The sequence below is a fragment of the Heloderma suspectum genome, chromosome 2 (genome assembly GCF_057233095.1).
Source record: "Heloderma suspectum isolate Gila_16-S chromosome 2, 16-S_ref, whole genome shotgun sequence".
In the NCBI taxonomy this organism is placed as follows: domain Eukaryota; kingdom Metazoa; phylum Chordata; class Lepidosauria; order Squamata; family Helodermatidae; genus Heloderma; species Heloderma suspectum.
In genome coordinates, this window is record NC_139459.1 from 48,859,505 (window position 1) to 48,880,961 (window position 21,457).

At 43.8% G+C, this 21,457-nt stretch overlaps 1 protein-coding gene across 1 annotated transcript in view; it reads left to right on the forward strand.

Annotated features, from left to right (window-relative positions):
• The first annotated feature begins 2,292 nt into the window (after positions 1-2,292).
• ANKRD31 (ankyrin repeat domain 31) overlaps positions 2,293-21,457 on the forward strand; it is a 98,837-nt gene continuing 79,672 nt past the window's right edge. The window contains 2 exon segments of the mRNA XM_084833466.1: positions 2,293-2,510; positions 21,072-21,148. Coding sequence (XP_084689592.1) covers positions 2,407-2,510; positions 21,072-21,148 — 181 coding nt within the window. The 5' untranslated portion in view covers positions 2,293-2,406.

Genomic DNA, 21,457 nt, shown 5'->3' on the forward strand with positions numbered 1-21,457 from the left:
TGACATGCCAGATCTTAAACATTTGGTCTGTGACATCTGCCTGTGACGCTGTGTTAACATTCATGCAATGTTCATGTAATATAATGTTTCAACATGTTGATATAGAAGTGGGTATATCTTAAATTATGAACTTGAGCACACTCCGGGAGAGAGCGGAGGACAGGAAGGCCTGGCGTGCTATGATCCATGGGATCACGAAGAGTCGGACACGACTTAACGACTGAACAACAACAACAACAACAAATATCTTAAATTGTGTGGTGCACAAGTCTTAGGATTAGGTCACAAAAATATTGGAGTTTGTGTATGTGATATCTCAATACTGAATATTATGTTAACTTTTAAGGTTCCACAAATTCATCAAAAGAAGCTGGAATCTTGTAAGGCATCACTTCTTTGTGAAATGACTATTCATTTTTTGTGCGGAAACCATAGGGTTGGCAACATTTTGGTTTTTTGAGGTGAGCTTTTTTTATTTTGGCAGTGTTCCTGTGTTGTCATGAGCTGTCTGATAAGATGGGAAATCACCTGTTAATTTTCTAGCACCTAATTTCCTGCAAGGAAAAGGATGCACCTTCTTAATTTCTGTCATGTTCTTTAGACTGACTAAACACATGAAGATGACTGTGGGTATGGAATAGGTTTGGTTTAACAGCTATCTTTACTTTTATTTTATTGTTTATAGAGCTGGAACAAATCTAGGAGGAGAATACAGAGTACTTCACTTACCTGAGGGAGAGGCATTACTATTTCTCATTACAACAGATGCTGAAATTCACAACCCACATTGTTACCAGACAAGGACTTCTCTATAAGTTATTATGTTGTTTTTATATTGAAAGAAATAAAATAACTATGATTAACAGTGCAATCTTATATATACATATCTACTCAGAAGTAAGTCCCACTGAGTTAAATGGGGTTTACTCCCAGGTAAGTGGGTGTAGGATTACAGCCTAAGTGGATTATGGTAAAGTCCACATTCCACCTGAAGCCAGCAATCAAATTCTTATTTTGTTGTGGATGCAAATAATACCAATAAAGTCCGGCAGTAAGCCAATGTACACACCTCCTTTGGGACTTCTTTTTAGTCTCCATATGTCCCCTTCTTGTGATAGGGTGGCCAGCTGTCTACTTTACAGAGGACAATCCTCCATTTGATAGAGTCCTCTGTTTGAAGGGCTGTCCCATCCAAGTCAGGTTTAAAGATAAAGAACCATAAAAAAGAAGAGCAGGGCTTTGAAGTTGTCCATCAACAATTAGCACCTTGACAGCAGACTGGACAGGTCCCCTGTCTGCCCCACTATGATAAGATATATTGTATTTCTATTTCTATTATATTAATTATTTCTAAATGTGTGTCCATACATATAAATTACCATATACCATTTTTGTGCAGCCCCATGCCCTTTTGTCCTCTTTGGGGGGGGGGGGCAATGCTTGTCTTTTTTTTGGCCAATGTGTAACTAGGCGTTGTAAATCAGTCATATGAATTGGCCACCACAACTACACATTACTGACTGGATTTTCTCAAACACCTTATGCTGCACAAAGAGGTGAGTCACATGATCAGTTTGACATGTAATGTATCAACCTTTTTTTCTAGCCAAGGTTCCTGTCTTTTTAAAAGCTGTTGTCATAAGCAGAAATTCAACTGGTGCAGCATTTCAAGGCATAAAGATATAACGATGGGGGATGGCTTGGTTTACCTGTTCAGTGAACATCATGCATGCAGATGTTAAAGCAATAGGAGCCGTGCCAGAAAAAAATGTAGCAACACCATATGTACAGGGAACACTGCTGCTCCACCGAAAGGATAATAAAAACTAACCAAATGAAAACTTATCCTCTGAAATGAGAAAAAAAGTACGCTGCAGTCCCCTCCTACGTACCTGGGAATCAGTGCCATGCCCCTGAACTCATTAGGCCGTACTCCCAAGAAAACATGCATAGGACCGGGATACCCACCTGTAAATCTCAATGGCATTTAGTTGCAGGTAGCTACCATGAAAGCAGCCCAGGGTGTGCAACTTGCCCTGATTCAGAGATCTTGGTGAGTAATTGTCTTGTTGTCTCCCTTTCTTATTCTCGGCCAGTAACGCCCTCTTCTGCCCAGCTAATTAGCAGCGCTTCGAAGTCGCTTCGCCTCCCGTCCCGCCCGCCACGTCGTTTCGCTTGCCCCCTCCCCTTTGGGTTGATCACGCAAACCCAGACGATGCACATTTCTTGCCTTGGCCCTGGTCGCATGGAGGACTACGACCCCCCAAATGCACCGCGCCTCCCCTCCTCCAGGGATTCGGCGGCATCTCGAGGGCGGGAAGCGTCTTCTGAGGGACGAGAGAACGCGCTCCGTGAAAGCGAAGCGGAAGCCCTCAGAAGCCGGGGTGAGGGGTGAGAGCGGGAGCCATGGCGGAGGGGGACGAGATCTCTGACGCCGACAGCGACGAGACGATAATTGAAGGGTCCGCGGTTGAGAGCGGCCTGGGAGAAGAGGAGCTCCACCGAAAGAGGTGACAGACACACAAGCGCGCGCACGCAGGTGCTCGCACATGGCAATTTACAACTGTGCAAATATTTCACAAAGCCTTCCTCCATTATACACTGTGAGGTCGACTGCAAGTGTTTTTAATTCCGAATAGTGCAATCTTGTACATGTTTACTCAGAGGTAAGCTCCAGTGCGTTCACTGGGTTTTACTCCCAGATAAGGGTGTACAGCTATGGCAAACCGCATAATCAAAGCTATGGTTTTCCCAGTAGCAACGTATGGCTGTGAGAACTGGACTGTAAGGAAGGCTGAGCGCCGAAGAATTGACGCTTTTGAACTGTGGTGCTGGAGAAGACTCTTACTGCAAGGAGGTCCAATCAGTCCATCCTAAAGGAAATCAACCCTGAGTGCTCATTGGAAGGACAGATGCTGAAGCTCAAATATTTTGGCCACCTAATGCAAAGAGAAAACTCCCTGGAAAAGACCCTGATGCTGGGAAAGATTGAAAGCAAAAGGAGAAGGGGATGGCAGAGGATGAGATGGCTAGATAGCATCACCAATGCAATGAATATGAACTTGAGCACACTGAGAGAGAGCGGAGGACAGGAAGGCCTGGCGTGCTATGGTCCATGGGGTCACAAAGAGTCGGACACGACTGAACAACGATAACAAGGGTGTACAGGAGCAGGGTTGGATCAAGGCCATGATGGGCCTTGGGGCTAGCTGGCAGGAGTGGACCCCCACTCTGCTCCAGTGCCCGCACTCTGCCCACTGGATAATCTGAGCCAGTTACAACTTCTCAGCCTAACCTACCTCACAGGATTGTTAGGGGGGTAAAAAGGGGGAGATCTTTAGTTCTTGGAGGAAAGGCAAAACATAAATATAATAAAATTAAATAATTCTATACCAGAAAAACATAATTGTCTTACAATATGTTCATAATAAGCCTCCCGGCCTGTAAAACAGCCATCTGTGCGTTGCATTACTGTGTGCTCTCATTTATGTGCATGTGGTATAGAGACAAGATGAATCAGATACCCCACTTGGAAATGTATCCTGTAGAGACTCTGGGGGGAGAGCCTGAAGACTGACACCAACTGTGATAATTCATACTAAACACTCAAAATTTGAAAAACATCCTCTTGTTTCTGAGTTGCCCCACCCATATGCCTCTATTTTCTGTATCAACATCAACTCAAAGAAACTTTGTTAACAACAGAAACAACAATGGGATTTTCAGGTTTATATACAGTACAGTAGGGGGATTGTAAACAGTGAGATCAGGAGGAAATAAAATGCAGAAAGCATTTAATGAAGGAAATAAAGGAAAGTGCCCTTTTCATTAAATAACTTAACCCCTCACCCCTGCCCCACATTTCCCTAAAACAACAACAACCCACTAGCTGAGAACTCTGGACTACACTGTGTGATGTCATATTTATTTATTTATTTCATTTCTATACCTCCCAATAGCTGATGCTCTCTGGGGAGTTCGCAAAAATTAAAACTATAAAGCACACAGTAAAACAATACAAAACATATAAAACATTAAAACCACAATATAACAATACAACTAGAATAAAATCAAAGTAAAACCTAGCAGCAATGCAGATATTTAAAATACAGATTTAAAACAGCAAAGTTAAAAGTCTAAGAAGCTAAAATGCCTGGGAAAATAAAAAGGTCTTCACCTGGCTCTGGAAGGAATGCAATGTAGGTGCTGGGCCAACCTCACTAGGTAATCACTGTTTCCCGCCACCCAGCTGAGCAGAGCAGAACAGAGGAAGCTGCTCCAGCTGGTTCGGGGACTACAGAAGCAAGCAAGCTCCCAGAGAGGGAGCAAACAGGAGTTGGCCGGGGGATTTGCAGTGGCAGAAGAGACAAAGGAGACAAAGGCAAACAGGTAAGTGGGCTGGAGGAAGCTCAGAGGGCTGTCCTTTGTGTTTCTGAGTGGCTGTGAGCTCACCAGGTGCTCCTGAGAGCTCAAACTGATTTGAGGGGGTGTGGCCTGAGTATTCCCAGCAGCTGTGTGGGCAGGAAGCTTCAGACTGTTTCCTGCCTCCCAGCAGAGCAGAGCAAGCTGTTCCAGGGACTACAGAAGCAAGCAAGCTCCCAGAGAGCGAGGGATCAGAGCGAGTGGACAGGGGGAGCAAACCGGAGTTGGCTAGGGGAGTTCGGCAGGGGAGGTCAAGCGGGAGGCCCCTAACATTTAAAAAAAAAAAAACACTTTTTTTTTCATTTATTTGTCTTGTAACACACACTTCCATACCAGTGGGACTCTGTTTTTAACCTCCAGTGAGTAAGGGCCAGGTACAGGCTACTCTAGAACAATCAGAAAGCTAGACACAAAAAAGAAAACAGACTATGGAAGGACAAGACTCTGTAGCAGCCATATCGGGGGTCAGACTAAGTAGCCTCATGCAGCCTCATGCTTCATGTTCTTGCTGAGCTCTTGCTCTCTGAAATATATGTTTGTAAGATGACGAGACACAGGAATTTCTTATCTTGTCAACAAATGCTAAGGTCATAGAATTGTATATCTTGTTCTCTGCTGTTCTCTTCTGTTCTCTGCTTATCATGGCTACCCTATAACCCATTTCTTGTATTATAAACAATGGTGCTAGGAGAGGAAATGTTGAGGACTGCAACCCCACACGGGAGGGAGAGGAGGAGCCATTTCCTATGTGTCACAATATCTATAAAAGCAATGTGCTGATGTAAATCGGGGCTTTTGGCTCTTTGGAAATGATTCCAGCCTTAAGCCCGTGCGTTAAATAAAGAAACTCTTTTTCCTTCACTCCGTGGTCTCTCTGACTCTGAGTTCTGCAACAACTCTCCAGTGGTGGTGACCTGCAAGATGTGTGCGATGTCTGTTTTCTTGCCTGAGAACAACATGGCCTACATGTGCAACACGTGCAAGTTGATCACACTGCTGGAAGAAAAAGTAAGAGGACTGGAGCGGCGAGTTCGACCCTCCAGGGAATAAGAGAACACGAAGAGTTCTTGGACAGAACGGTGGAACTACAGCAGCAAAACGAAGTACAGGAGCTAGAAGAGCAACAGCAAGCTGAGGCAGAAGAGAGAAATGCTGAGGCAAGGAAAAATGAAGTAGAGGATACTCCTTGGAAAAGGTGACAGGAGAAGAAGAACTAGAAGCCGCTCTGCACCAGTGGAGGCAGTGGAACTAGGGAACCGTTTTGAGGTACTTGAGGATGAGACTGGAGGACAGCCTGCAGAGGAAGAATTACAGGGGAACCTGCATGAGAGCGAGCAACAGGCTGAAGATCAGTCAAGCAGAGGTGATGAAACCAAGGCCTACAACAAGAGGAAAAGAGTAGTAGTAGCGGGAGACTTCTTGCTGCATGGGATCAAAACCCAAGTATGTCGCAAAGACCCGTGGACTCGCCAGGTATGCTGTCTCCCGGGTGGATGGATTAGAGCAGAGCTTTCCAAACTTTTCGTGTTGGTGACACACTTTTTAGACATGCATCATTTCGTGACACGGTAACTCAGTTTTACTAGCAAACTGGAGGGTAATAAGAGATACGGACACATACATAAATTGTAATAACGAAATGTATGGGGATACAACATATCTCATAAAAACTTTTCATTTATATTTTTAAAAATATATGATTTGTAAGATAATAACATACATTGTTGTCATTTATGAGTAACAGTATGTAAATATGTGCAAGAATTTTAAAAAGTTGAATAATACCAATAACTACTTACCATTTTAATGGGATGTATGAGGTTGATGGAATGAACACAGCTTTTCAATATTTGGTGGAATATTAGATAAAGACACTCACATTTCGTCATCAAGCATTTTTAAGCGTCCACGTTTCAGTGTCTTTAAGTTTGCCATCGCTGAAAAGGATACTTCACAAATGTATGTGGTACAAAACTGCAGAAGAATTTTTAACGCTTTTTTAGCTATGTTTGGATGCATTTTTGAAATGTGAATCCAAAAGCTGTCTAAGTCACCCTGTTCATGCATCATTAACAGATTTCGATCATTTTTTTATGTCAGCTAATTCTTCTTCAATAAGTGAAAAATTCCTCATTGCAGTTGAAAGAAATGGATTTCTGATCCAATCATAGTCTTGGATTTCAACATTTGGGAAGTAATTATGAACTTTCTCTCCAAGCAATGTTAAATGGTCAACAATTAGCGAGCTGATATCACAATTTAGCTGGCACTCAGCAGTTTTGGAAAACATTTCAAAATTTCCTTCTTTCACTTTCCTTTTCCAAATTGATATTTTGTCTCTCATAGCACAAATTTTATCTACCGCTGTTAAGATATTTTCTCCTTTTCCTTGCATACTGGTGTTTATTTTATTCAAATGTTCAAATATGTCAGCAAGATATGCCAATTTTGTGCACCAAAATTTGCTTTGAATTAGATCGCAGAATTCATTTTGCTGATTTTCCTCAAAAAGTTTAAGCATCATTTCCCTCAATTCATATACACAACAAAGCACTCGACCTCTTGAGAGCCAACGAACTTCTGTGTGTAGTAGAAGCTTTTTAAACCTTGCCCCCATGTCTTCACAAATAGGAGCAAATAATCTTGATTGAAGAGGTCTACTTTTAATGTAATTGACCATTTGAACCACTTTTTTCAAAACTTTTCTTAATTAATTTCTAATGGTTTGCATGACTAGTGCTTCGTGATGTAAAAACTAATGAGTAATTATAATATTTTCATTCTCTTTCTTTGCTAAAGCTATAAAACCTTTTGTTGAACCAACCATTGAGGGTGCGCCATCTGTGCATATTCCTACACAATTTAACCATTGCAAATTATTTTCCTTCATGAAGCAATCAAAAGTTTTAAATATATCTTCACCTCTAGTTCTCATTGGAAGTTCTAGACAACACAAGAATTGCTCAATAATTCTGTCAGTATGAATGAAGCGTATATAAACCAATAATTGTGCTAACCCACTGACATCTGTTGCTTCATCTAATTGCAATGTAAAGATCATATTATCGTCTTGAAAAATATCCTTCATTTGCTGCTTAATGTCATCAGAGATGTCTTGAATACGTCTTCCGTTTGTGTTATCTGCTAAAGGGATTTTATTAACTTCTATCTCAAATTCAGGCCCAAACGTTGTTCAAACAGTAGCACAGCAAGATTCCTTTATGGTGGTTTCGGCAATAGCGTGTGAGTCCTTGTTTTTGGCAATTATTTGAGCAGCCAAGTAACTTGCCTTTTGAGCTTTCTCTGATGTCTTCATTCTCTTTGTGAATGATGCAGACTGCTTCTTTATAGATTTTGAAAGCTCAATAAAGTATCCTACTGGTTTTTCTGACAAATGACAGTGTTTTGAGGTAAAATGACACTTTAATTTATTTGGTACCATACTTTCATGTTTTTAGTGCTTATCTTTCTGTTTTTTCTTAAGAAAATAGCAGCACCTGCGCTCCACTCCCACAGCGATAAAGTGAGATAAAGATAGGAATCAGGACCAGGAGAAAATGTGAAAAATAAACAAAATTAACTAAAGTATTTACAATACATATTAGGACACATAGGTCCAGGTAGGAGCTCAGCTGCAAAAACACATGAAGTAGAGAAGCAAAAGTCCAACAAAAATGGTGTAAATATATATGTCTCACTACAAGGCTATACTGCTGTAAATATTTGCAATGCCTATGTCCAGAGTCCAGTTCCAGCACTCTCCGGTGGTACACTGCCAGTGGGTGGTTAATCCACAATTACAGCAGAGTAAAAATAAGAATAAATGGCAGAAATCAACTGAGCTCCGTTCCGACTGGCCAAGATGGCGGACGGCCCGCTTGGTGCAGTCCCAGGTGGCATTTCCACCTGTGTGTTACTTTGGCCTGGCAGCGCGGTGCAGAAGTCCGCGAAGGGCACGCCCGAAACCACGCAGGGCTGGTGGCCGCTGCCACTTCTCCGCTCCGGTGTCGGCCTAGCTCTGCTCCCAGGGCAGTGCCTCCCTTCCCCTCTCTTCGCCCCACGCCTCTACCTTTCTGGGGAGCGCAGGCTCGAAGCTCCTTGCCTGCCCGGCGCAGCCCTCCCTGCTCTGGGGGCATCTAGCGGGCCGTTGTTCTCCCCCGCTGCCCTGCAGCCGCACCGAGGACGTGGGGAAGCCTCTCGCCCGAGCTGATTGCAAATTGCTCGACTAATTGCTCTGCTAACTTTGAATTCTCCGCACTCCTCATGCAGCCAGCGTTACCACACTCCTCACCGTACCACTCCAACACCGCCAATCACGTGCATCCTGCATCAAGACGCCATGTGATCCTAAAGCAGCTAATGTTAAAGCACCTAAGCCTTAGCAGCTAAGCTGCTTTAACATTAGCTGCTTTAGGAAGTTCCAGGGGAGGGACCAAGCGAAGCAAACGTGAGTAAGGGAACTCCGCAGTGCCCTTCCGCACAATTTTCGCGCGACACACCTACACACTGCCAGCGACACACTAATGTGTTGCGGCACACAGTTTGGAAAGCTCTGGATTAGAGACATGACTGAAGGGTTGCCTGCACTCATAAAGCGCACACACAGGTATCTCTTCTCATCCATGTGGGAACAAATGATACCGCCAAGTGGAGCTACAAAGAAATCACGTCAGACTTTGAAGCTTTAGGAAGGAAACTCAAGAACTTTGGAGCCCAGATAGTTTTCTCATCCATCCTTCCAGTAGTCAGAAGAGGGATAGAAAGGGAAAGAAAAATACTCCGGGTGAATGACTGGCTACAAAAGTGCTGCCGAAGAGAGAGATTTGGATTCTGGGACCATGGGCTATACTTCCTGGAAGATGGACTGTTGGCAAGGGACGAGTTGCACCTCACAAAGGCTGGGAAGAATGTGTTTGGCTACAGCATGAAGAACTTTATCAGGAGGGCTTTAAACTGAATGCTATGGGGAAGGGAGACGTAAAGTTGGGGGTAACAATGGACGAAGGCTCATGCACCGCAACAGAGAGAACAGCTCTAATAGTGCCCAATAACAGTTTTCACAAACATGTAGGAAGAAAGCCAGACCATGAAGCACATGGTCTTCAATGTCTATATACTAATTCCCAGAATATGGGAAACAAACAGAATGAACTTGAACTCTTAATATAGGAGGGAAATTCTGACTTGATAGGTGTAACTGAGACTTGGTGTGATGATTCTCATGACTGGAATACAGCCATTGAAGGATATAACTTGTTCAAAAAGAACAGGAGGAACAGAAAGGGAGGTGGGGTTGCACTGTATGTGAAAAATACATATCTCTGCACAGAAATACAGGAGGAGGAGCTTGGTAGCCCCATCGAGAGCATCTGGGTTAAAATAAATGCAGCAAAGAATAAAAGGAACGTGGTGGTTAAGGCCACCCAACCAAGGAGAAGACGAGGATGAAGCTTTTGAAAAGCAAATAGCCAATGTTTCAAGGAAGCATGATGTAGTAGTAATGGGGGACTTCAATTTCCCCAATATTTGTTGGGAGACAAATTCTGCAAAACGTGGCCCCTCCAGGAAATTCCTGACTTGTGTGGCAGATAACTTCCTCCTACAGAAAGTAGACGACGGAACGAGAGGAATGGCTATCCTTGACTTGTCCTAACCAACAGAGATGACTTAGTGGATAAAGTAGCAGTTACAGGAACTCTGGGGGAAAGCGACCAAGTTATACTTGAGTTATTTGTTCTGAAGGAAGCAAAAGCCGAGTGTAGTCAAATGCGCACCCTGGATTTTAGGAAAGCTGATTTTCATAAACTCAGAACAATGATCAGTAAGGTCCCATGGCAAGCGACTCTAACGAGAAAAGGAGTCCAAGATGGGTGGGAGTTTTTTAAAAAGGAAATTCTCAAGGCACAATTACAAACAATTCCAACAAGAAAAAAAAGGTGGAAGAGAACAGAAGAAGCCAGTGTGGCTTCACAAAAAGCTTAGAGATGACCTGAAAACAAAAAAGTACACATATAGGAAGTGGGAGGAAGGCCAAGCAACAAAGGAAGAGCACAGGCAGGTAGCACAGAATTGCAGGGATGGCATCAGGAAGGCTAAAGGTGAGAACAAAATGAGGTTAGCAAGGGATGCTAAAAGCAACAAAAAAGCTTTCTTCAGCTACGTGCATGGTAAAAGGCAGAGGAAAGAAATGGTGGTTCAGCTATTAAATAATGATGGCAAGATGATAACAGATGACAAGGAAAAGGCAGATGTGCTCAGTTCCTATTCTGACTCAGTATTCTCACCAAAGAGGGTTTATGACCCCCCCTGGCAAAGGCGAAGTACAGGCTGAAGGGGCAGGATTGCAGCTTGAGGATAGGCATATGGTCAGGGAAAACCTAATTACTTTGAATGAGTTCAAATCTCCAGGGCCAGATGAACTGCACCCTAGAGTAATAAAGGAACTGGCAGAAGAACTCTCAGAACCACTGTCTATTCTTTTTGAGAAATCATGGAGTGTCAGATGACTGGAGGAGGGCTAATGTCCTTATCTTCCAAAAGGGTAAAAAGGAGGAACCTGGGAACTACAGACCAGTCAGTCTGACATCAATCTCTGGGAAAATTCTGGAGCAGAGTATAAAGCAATCCATCTGGAACCACCTTGAAAACAAAGCAGTGATTACTCAAAGCCAACATGGATTTGTCAAGAACAAATCCTGCCAGATGAATCTGATCTCATTTTTTGATCAAGTAACCTCCCTTGTGCCTTGTGGGAATGCTGTGGACATAATAAACCTCGACTTCAGCAAAGCTTTCAACAAAGTGCACATGATCTCCTCATGAGCAAACTAGCTCAAAGTGGGCGAGATGAAACAACGATCAGGTGCATCCACATTTGGCTACAGAATCGGACTCAAAGAGTGCTTATCAATGGGACCTTCTCAAACTGGGGAGAGGTAACGAGCGGGGTACCGCAGGGCTCAGTCCTGGGCCCAGTGCTCTTCCACATTTGTATTAATGACTTGGAGGAGGAGGTGCAGGGAATGCTGATCAAATTTGCAGATGACACAAAATTGGGTGGGATAGCTAATACTGTGGAAGACAAACAAAATTCAAAGTGATCTTGATAGACTGGAGTGCTGGGCAGAAAACAACAGAATGACATTTAATAGGGATAAATGCCAAGTTCTGCACCTAGGAAAAAGGAACCAAATGCACAGTTACAAGATGGGGGATACGTGGCTCAACAACACTACAAGCAAGGAGGATCTTGGAATTGTTGTAGATCACAAGCTGAATATGAGCCAGCAACGTGATGTGGCTGCAAAAAAGCCAAATGCTATTTTGGGTTGCATTAATAGGAGCATAGCTTCCAAATCCCGGGAAGTACTAGTTCCCCTCTACTCAGCACTGGTTAGGCCTCATCTGGAGTACTGTGCCCAGTTCTGGGCACCGCACTTTAAGAAGGATGCAGTCAAGCTGTAGAGGGTTCAGAGGACGGCAACAGAGATGATCAGGGGACTAGAAACAAAGCCCTATGAAGAGAGACTGAAAGAACTGGGCATGTTTAGCCTTGAGAAGATAAGGCTGAGGGGAGATATGATAGTGCTCTTCAAGTACTGGAAAGGCTGTCACAGCAAGGAAGGCCAGCATCTCTTCTCGATCATGCCAGAGTGCAGGGCACGGAATAATGGGCTCAAGTTACAGGAAGCCAGATTCCAGCTGAACATCAGGAGAAAATTCCTGACTGTTAGAGCAATACGACAATGGACCAATTACCTAGGGAGGTAGTGGGCATTCCCACACTGGAGGCATTCAAGACGAGGCTGGACAGCTATTTGTCAGGGATGCTCTGACTTGGATTCCTGCATTTAGCAGGGGATTGGACTTGATGGTCTTGTAGGCCCCTTCCAACCCCACTATTCTATGATTCTATGAAAACCAAAAAGCACACAATAAAACAATGTAAAATATAAAAACATTAAAACCACAATATAACAATACAACCAGAATAAAACCAAAGTAAAACCTAGCAATGCAGAGATTTAAAATACAGATTTAAAACAGCAAAGCTGAAAGTCTAAAAAGTTAAAATGCCTGGGAAAATAAAAAGGTCTTCACCTGGCTCTGGAAGGAATGCAATGTAGGTGCCAAGCGAACCTCACTAGGGAGGTCATTCCACAGCTGTGCTGCCACATACACTATTCTCCCTTCCAGCAATATTGGAATAACAACCACGGACTACTTTTCAGTGCTGGCATAAATCATAGTCAGCTACAGTGCTTGCCCCCCAACATGTACGTACACACACACACACACACACACACAGGTTATAATGGCAGACTTTATTTATATTGGCACTTGCTTTTTAATGGTTACAAGCAGTAAAAAAAAGTGGGGGGGGGATTTTGTTGTTGTTGCTGTTGCAAAAAATAGAACCTGAGCTAGAAAGAACATGAACTCCTGTCATTCCTGCTACCCATTGTTTGGGCACACCTACAGTAAAATTCTGGATTTTCCAGTTGTTTTATATGGGTAGTAATCACTGTTCCATGAGGGGAACAAAAAAAAGTGTGTGCGTGGGAGCAGGGGTTCAAAATGAATCTGGAAGCTCTTTCTGCAGACACATCTTCAGTTGATACTTATCTCTGTGGCCAAATGTTAGTCATAGCTGCAACTTCACTCATTGGTTAGACACACTGAAAGGTGGTAGCAGGCTCACTTCTCACAGAAGGATGGAAGAAAACAATTGTTCATTTCTCACAAAATGATTGGCATGTGCCTGAACGTTTTGCCTCATATCTCAGATTCTGCAAGGGCTAGAGACTTGCTCTTTTTTATTTGAAAGCTGGAAATCTGTACTAGCTGGTGGGCCACCTGGAAGCATCCTAGTGGAAGTTGACTTCTGTATCAAGCTTTCTTGCTAATGAACTAAATATAGCTCAAGATTCAAATAGCAGATCTATACCACTTTTAAATGGAATCATAACTCAATTTTTACATAAGAAACTTGTTTTTTATGTCCATTGGCACACAGTCTGCAGTGGTGAATTTTTCAAAAGAGATTCTGCAAGCCATCTTATGAAAGGAGACGCAGGGATACAGTACCAGAATGAATAGCTGGCGCTAGCTTGATGATCCACTTGTTTTACAAGGCATACATACCTGAAATATACCATTTGTATGTCTTTTCATACAAAGCAATGACTTCATTTATTATTACTTGTGTGGAGTAACCTGTTTCTTTCCTTAAAACCGGTTAACTGCCTTATCCATTTTAGCCATACTTGTTAATTACAGTACTCAGTTAATTACGTAACACATCCCAGCATCTTTCAGTATACATATCCTCTGGGTGAGTAATGTGATACTCACTGAATATTTATGTTAAGTGTTCTCCCGAGCCTATGCTTAATATGTACTAATTATAAAATTATTAATCAGGAGTGTTGCCACAATTGCTAATACTGGATTGGATCGAAACTGCAGACTTCTAGGCTGAAATCTTATGTATACTTACCGGGAAGTCCATTGAACCTAATGGGGCTTATTTCTGAGTCGGCAGAATTACACTCTAAGTTGCTACTGAAATCAATTTATTTCAATGAGATGTAAGTGTGACTGGATCACACTTAATAAGTCTGGATCAAACCCATAGTTTAAAATAAGTTTAGGGTTCCGACTGAAACCTGGAACAGTTGCGTCGCCTCACTAACGTTGGTGCCACAAGCTTCCATTGTTCATATCTATACCAGGGTAGTGGTTAGAGTGTTGGACTGGAGAGATCTGGGGCTGTGCTTCCACCAGCGATTTACTCCAACCTGGCTGCACAGTGAGGTCTCTGGGGGTTCTGGTCCGTACTCGGCCATGACACTCACTGGGTGACTTTCGTCCAGTCACTGACGCTCAGCCTAACCTCTCAGAGTTGTGAGGATAAAATGGAAAGGAGGAGGACCACGTAAGCTGCCTTGGGTTCCTTGCAAGAGGAAAAGCGGTGGGAGATATGTGTAATAATAAATACATAATACATAATGTCACATTTCCTCATAGAGGAGTTGCTCCAGCCCCCTTTCCCACTGTACAATACCCTTTTTGAGGTGCAGTTAATTACACTTACCAATGTGCCGCTCAGAAGGGGGTTGTTTTGCCTGTGTTGGGAGTGTGTTTTTCACTCCCCAGCCAGCACGCTGGGAGTTGTACGAATGTTTTGTCACTAAACATGCATATGATTGCGCCCTATTTGAGCTTCAGCTTCAGTATCTGTCCTTCTAATGAGCACTCAGGGTTGATTTCCTTTAAGATGGACTGATTTGACCTCCTTGCAGTCCAGGGGACTCATGAGAGTCTTCTCCAGCACCACAGTTCGAAAGCTTCAATTCTTCAGCGCTCAGCCTTCCTTACAGTCCAGCTCCCACAGTCATACACTACTCCTGGGAAAACCATAGCTTTGATTATATGGACCTTTGTCGGCAAGGTGATGTCTCTGCTTCTTACTATGCTGTCTAGGTTTGCCATAGCTTTCCTCCCAAGGAGCAAAGCTTTTAATTTCATGGTTACAGTCACCGTCTGCGGTGATCTTGGAGCCCAAGAAAGTAAAATCTGTCACTGCTTCCATTTCTTCCCCTTCTATATGCCAGGAAGTGATGGGTGTCAAGAGCGCCCTAGCAGCCTCTTTCAGTACACTCCAATAGCCAACTCAAGACACAGACGAAAGGATTCTTTTCAAGGCTTTAATCCTATTACAACTTCATGACTCTTTCAGATGCTAATCACCAGCGACTAAGCAATGAACAGCAGAGTAGCCTGTGCTCCAGGCAATTGATCCCCGTTTGAAGGACAATCACTTGAAGACCCTGAACTTATGGGCTAGGGAGGGATCCTCCCTCTTTCCCTTGGGTCCACGGGAGGCAGCTGTTGCTTGCACACCAAACAGGCGCTACGCCTCCTTTCTGCACCCTCCATCGCTTGTCGCTCCCTGTGTCTGCGTCGAGCGTCTAGCAAGCCCTCCTCCCGCACTTGCTCACTACCAGGATCACTGTCTATCTCAGGAATGCCGGCAGGAGGAATCTCTGCCAGCTGCTGTGCCTGTGAGGGATGAGCTGGCTCCTCTCCCACAGATTGCTGATCCTCCTCAGAATCAGAACTGCTATGGGGTTCTATCGGCTCAGTTTCCACCCTGACAATGGGGCCGGATGCCATGATCTTAGTTTTTTCAATGTTGAGTTTCAAACCAGCTTTTGCACTCTCCACTTTCACCCTCAACAAGAGGCTCTTTAGATCCTCTTCGCTTAGGGTGGTATCGTCTGCATATCTGAGGTTGTTGATAATTCTCCCGGCAATCTTAATTCCGACCTGTGATTTATCCAACCCGGCGTTTTTGCTTCCCTTCTTTCCTCAGCTACTTGTAAAGCCTCATCAGACAGCCACTTAGCTTTCTTGCATTTCTTTTTCTTTGGGATGGATTGAGTTGCTGCCTCCTGAACAATGTTACGGACCTCCGTCCATAGTTCCTCAGGCACTCTGTCTATCAGGTCTAATCCCTGAAATCTATTCCTCACCTCCACTGTATATTCATAAGGGATACGATTTAGGTCATACCTGAATGGTTTAGTGGTTTTCCCTACGTTCTTCAATTTAAGCTGAAATTTTGCAACAAGAAGCTCATGATCTGAGCCACAGTCAGTTCCAGGTCTTGTTTTGACTGACTGTATAGAGCTTCTCCATGTTTGGCTGCAAAGGACATAATCAATCTGATTTCGATATTGACCATCTGGTGATGTCCATGTGTAGAGTCGCCTCTTGTGCTGTTGGAAAAGAATGTTTGCTATGATCAGCGTGTTCTGTTGGCAAAACTCTATTAGCCTTTGTCCTGCTTCATTTTGTACACATCCACAGCTGATTGTTCTTTTGGCTTTGGCCCCGCCGCTTCACTTCACTCTTTCTGGCGCTACTTGGAAATACCCTCTGCTCTTCCCCAGTAGTATATTGGACACCTTCCGACCTGAGGGGGTCATCTTCCGACGTCATATCTTTTAACCTTGTGATACGTTCCATGGAGTTTTCTTGGCAAGAATACTGGAGTATTCCTTCTCCAGTGGACCTCATTTTGTCAGAACTCTCTGCCATGACCTGTCCGTCTTGGGTGGCCCTGCACGGCATAGCTAATGGCTTCACTGAGTTACGCAAGCCCCTTCGCCACAACAAGGCAATGACTAATTTCAATCCGCAGAACTCCCTCTGGTTCTCTCTCTGGCAAAGATCTACATACCTCACACCCCTTTAATCTGGATGAATTAATCTGGCATAGCTATCACTATATGATGCTCAACAAACAATGGTTCAGTTGCAATCTACCAATATACAAACACAAAAAGAATAAGAAGTCACTTAACCAATGGGTGTTGTTTATTGAGAGGCAACTAATGCTATTAAATGATGCTAAATAAGTGCTCTATGGGACTTCCTAAGCAATTGTGGGGGAGGTGTTGTCAGATAATGTCCATTGTTATTGCCATGGTAAGTGTAGCCCCCCTTCATGGATCACTGCCTTGTTGTGGCGAAGGGGCTTGCGTAACTCAGTGAAGCCATAAGCTATGCCGTGCAGGGCCACCCAAGACGGACAGGTCATGGCAGAGGGTTCTGACAAAATGTGGTCCACTGGAGAAGGAAATGGCAACCCACTCCAGTATTCTTGCCAAGAAAACCCCATGGAACGTATCACAAGGCTAAAAGATATGACGCCGGAAGATGAGCCCCTCAGGTTGGAAGGTGTCCAATATGCTACTGGGGAAGAGCAGAGGGTATTTCCAAGTAGCGCCAGAAAGAGTGAAGCGGCTGGGCCAAAGCTGAAAGGACACTCAGCTGTGGATGTGTCTGGCGGTGAAAAGAAAATCCGATGCTGTAAAGAACAATATTGTTTAGGAACCTGGAATGTCAGATCAATGAATCAAGGTAAGCTGGAGGTGGTCAAACATGAGATGGCAAGATTGAACATCGACATCTTGGGAATCAGCAAACTGAAATGGACAGGCATGGGCGAATTTAATTCAGGTGACCATCATATCTACTATTGTGGGCAAGAATCCCTTAGAAGAAATGGAGTAGCACTCATAGTCAACAAAAGGGTGGGAAAAGCAGTACTGGGGTACAATCTTAAAAATGATAGAATGATCTCAGTACGAATCCAAGGCAAACCATTCAACATCACAGTAATTCAAGTCTATGCCCCAACCACTGAGGCCGAAGAAGCTGAGGTTGATCGGTTCTATGAAGACCTACAACACCTTCTAGAATTAACACCAAAAAAAGATGTCCTCTTCATCATAGGGGATTGGAATGCTAAAGTAGGAAGTCAAGAAATCACCGGGATAACAGGCAGGCATGGCCTTGGTGTACAAAATGAAGCAGGACAAAAGCTAATCGAGTTTTGCCAAGAGAACATGCTGATCATAGCAAACACTCTTTTCCAACAGCACAAGAGGCGACTCTACACATGGACGTCACCAGATGGTCAATATCGAAATCAGATTGATTATGTCCTTTGCAGCCAAAGATGGAGAAGCTCCATACAGTCAGTAAAAACAAGACCTGGAGCTGACTGTGGCTCAGATCATGAGCTGCTTCTTGCAAAATTTCAGCTTAAATTGAAGAACGTCGGGAAAACCACTAAACCATTCAGGTATGACCTCAGTCATATCCCTTCTGAATATAAAGTGGAGGTGAGGAATAGATTTCAGGGATTAGACCTGATAGACAGAGTGCCTGAGGAACTATGGACGGAGGTCCGTAACATTGTTCAGGAGGCAGCAACAAAATCCGTCCCAAAGAAAAAGAAATGCAAGAAAGCCAAGTGGCTGTCTGATGAGGCTTTACAAGTAGCTCACGAAAGAAGGGAAGCGAAAAGCAAGGGAGAAAGGGGAAGATATACCCAACTGAATGCAGAGTTCCAGAGAATAGCAAGGAGAGACAAGAAGGCCTTCTTAAATGAACAATGCAAAGAAATCGAGGAAAACAACAGAATGGGAAAGACTAGAGATCTCTTCAAGAAAATTGGAGATCTCAAGGGAACGTTTTGTGCAAAGACGGGCATGATAAAAGACAAAGAAGGCAGGGACCTAACAGAAGCAGATGAGATTAAGAAGAGGTGGCAAGAATACACAGAAGAACTATACAGGAAAGATCTGAATGTCCCTGATAGCCATGATAGTGCGGTCACTGAACTTGAGCCGGACATCCTAGAGAGTGAAGTCAAGTGGGCCTTAGGAAGCATTAGTAACAACAAAGCTAGCGGAGATGACAGTATTCCAGCTGAGCTATTTAAAATCCTAAAAGATGATGCTGTTAAAGTGCTGCATTCAATATGCCAACAAATCTGGAACACTCAACAGTGGCCACAAGACTGGAAAAGGTCAGTTTACATTCCAATTCCAAAGAAGGGCAACGCCAAAGAGTGTTCAAACTACCGCACAATTGCGCTCATTTCACATGCCAGCAAGGTGATGCTCAAAATCCTACAAGCTAGGCTTCAGCAGTATGCGAACCGAGAACTACCGGAAGTACAAGCTGGGTTTCGAAGAGGCAGAGGAACTAGAGATCAAATCGCCAACATTCGCTGCATCATGGAGAAAGCAAGAGAATTCCAGAAAAACCTCTATTTCTGCTTCATTGACTACGCTAAAGCCTTTGATTGTGTGGATCACAACAAACTGTGGCAAATTCTTAAAGTGATGGGAGTACCAGACCACCTTACCCGTCTCCTGAGAAACCTGTACGAGGGTCAAGAAGCAACAGTAAGAACCAGACATGGAACAACCGATTGGTTCAAAATTGGGAAAGGAGTACGACAAGGCTGCATATTGTCACCCTGCTTATTTAACTTATATGCAGAGTACATCATGAGAAATGCCGGGTTGGATGAATCAGAGGTCGGAATTAAGATTGCCGGGAGAATTATCAACAACCTCCGATATTCAGACGATACCACCCTAATGGCAGAAAGCGAAGAGGATCTCAAGAGCCTCTTGTTGAGGGTGAAAGAGGAGAGTGCAAAAGCTGGTTTGAAACTCAACATTAAAAAAACTAAGATCATGTCATCTGGCCCTATCACTTCCTGGCATATAGAAGGGGAAGAAATGGAAGCAGTGTCAGATTTTACTTTCTTGGGCTCCAAGATCAGCGCAGACGGTGACTGTAGCCATGAAATTAAAAGACGCTTGCTCCTTGGGAGGAAAGCTATGGCCAACCTAGGCAGCATAGTAAGAAGCAGAGACATCACCTTGCCGACAAAGGTCCGTCTAATCAAAGCTATGGTTTTCCCAGTAGTAATGTATGGCTGTGAGAGCTGGACTATAAGGAAGGCTGAGCGCCGAAGAATGGATGCTTTCGAACTGTGGTGCTGGAGAAGACTCTTACGAGTCCCCTGGACTGCAAGGAGGTCAAATCAGTCCATCCTAAAGGAAATCAACCCTGAGTGCTCATTGGAAGGACAGATACTGAAGCTGAAGCTCCAATATTTTGGCCACCTAATGCGAAGAGAAAACTCCCTGGAAAAGACCCTGATGCTGGGAAAGACTGAAGGCAAAAGGAGAAGGGGACGGCAGAGGATGAGATGGCTAGATAGCATCACGGATGCAATGAATATGAACTTGAGCACGCTCCGGGAGAGAGCGCAGGACAGGAAGGCCTGGCGTGCTATGGTCCATGGGGTCACGAAGAGTCGGACACGACTGAACGACTGAACAACAAAGTGTAGCCACTCACAAAATACCCACTTCCCAGAAGGCAAATGCCCATGCCACAAACCCACATCAGCCCCGTCCAGGAAAAACACACCCACTACGCACCCAAAACCCAGGCAAAGCACACACTGCTCCCAAACTAATAGGCAATCTCACACTAAGCACAGGCAAAACAACCCCTCATTATCCCTCTGGCCACCTAGGATGCTTCGTACCACCCCCAGCTTCCCTTTTTTTTTTCTTCTGGGTGGCTGGGCATGCTTCAAAATGACATACTGGGCTCTCCACACCATTTCTTATTATACCTGAGGCCCATGTGGGTCCTAGAGGCAGTCTTGGAAATAAAGATGGTGCTGACTAGGGGATGATGGGAGTTGTAGTCCAACACATCTGGGAGGCACCAGCTTGGGGAAGGTTATTCTAGGTGGGTGGCTTCTTGGTAGTAATGAAATCAATGGGATTTACTCTATATATTTATATTAGTCTTCTGTGGTTTGCTACATTGTTTGTAACTTAGGTATTTATTCATCTGTGTTATCTTTCTAAGGACAGAAATGTTAAATATAGTTGTAGGAGTACTAGTTGCTGAATTGGATACATATGTCTATTGAAGTGGCTTGCAGATCATATGGGCTTGTATCCAAAGGATGGCAAGCAGAGATCCACTTGGGCAACACACCTTTCCTTCCACCTACTGCAGTGGCAGCCTCTGACCTACAGAAAAGCTGCTTCAGAGGGTCAGGGGACCCTCTCGAAATGCATGTGATTGGGGTGGAGGGCTGCACCTGGGCAGACATCGGTGGAAGTTGCGATATCCTCCCTTTGTGAGTGGAAGTGCCTTCTACATGTGTTAGGAACTCTTTGGATATAAGCCATAGTTAGTAGCGATCCTCTCAGTTGATGTCAAGACTAAGATGTGGTTTATATTTTTAGCTTTTCTTTAATTGGTAAGGATATGGCATTGACAACAGAAAATAACATTGCTCCGGGAACAAGGAACTTAAATGGAGGTAAGACATTTTTTTCCGTTCATCAGATGCCTTCTTTTACTTGTACTTATAGTTATGTTTCCTTAATACTCAATAGTAGTTCTGCATTTTAAAATTAAAGCATGCTTCTCAGTTCCTAGAACTGAATATTCTGCGGTCCTCTTCAGTACTCCGAGTCCTATTCTTTTTCAGCTCCACTGTATATAATGTCTTTTGCTACACCATGTAACTTTCAACATAAGATCTTTAAAACGTACTCCCCACCCCCTTTCTGAGCAGTGAGAACTTGCAATGCTTACCTGGATTTGTTTTCCTTTGGAAGGAGGTCTC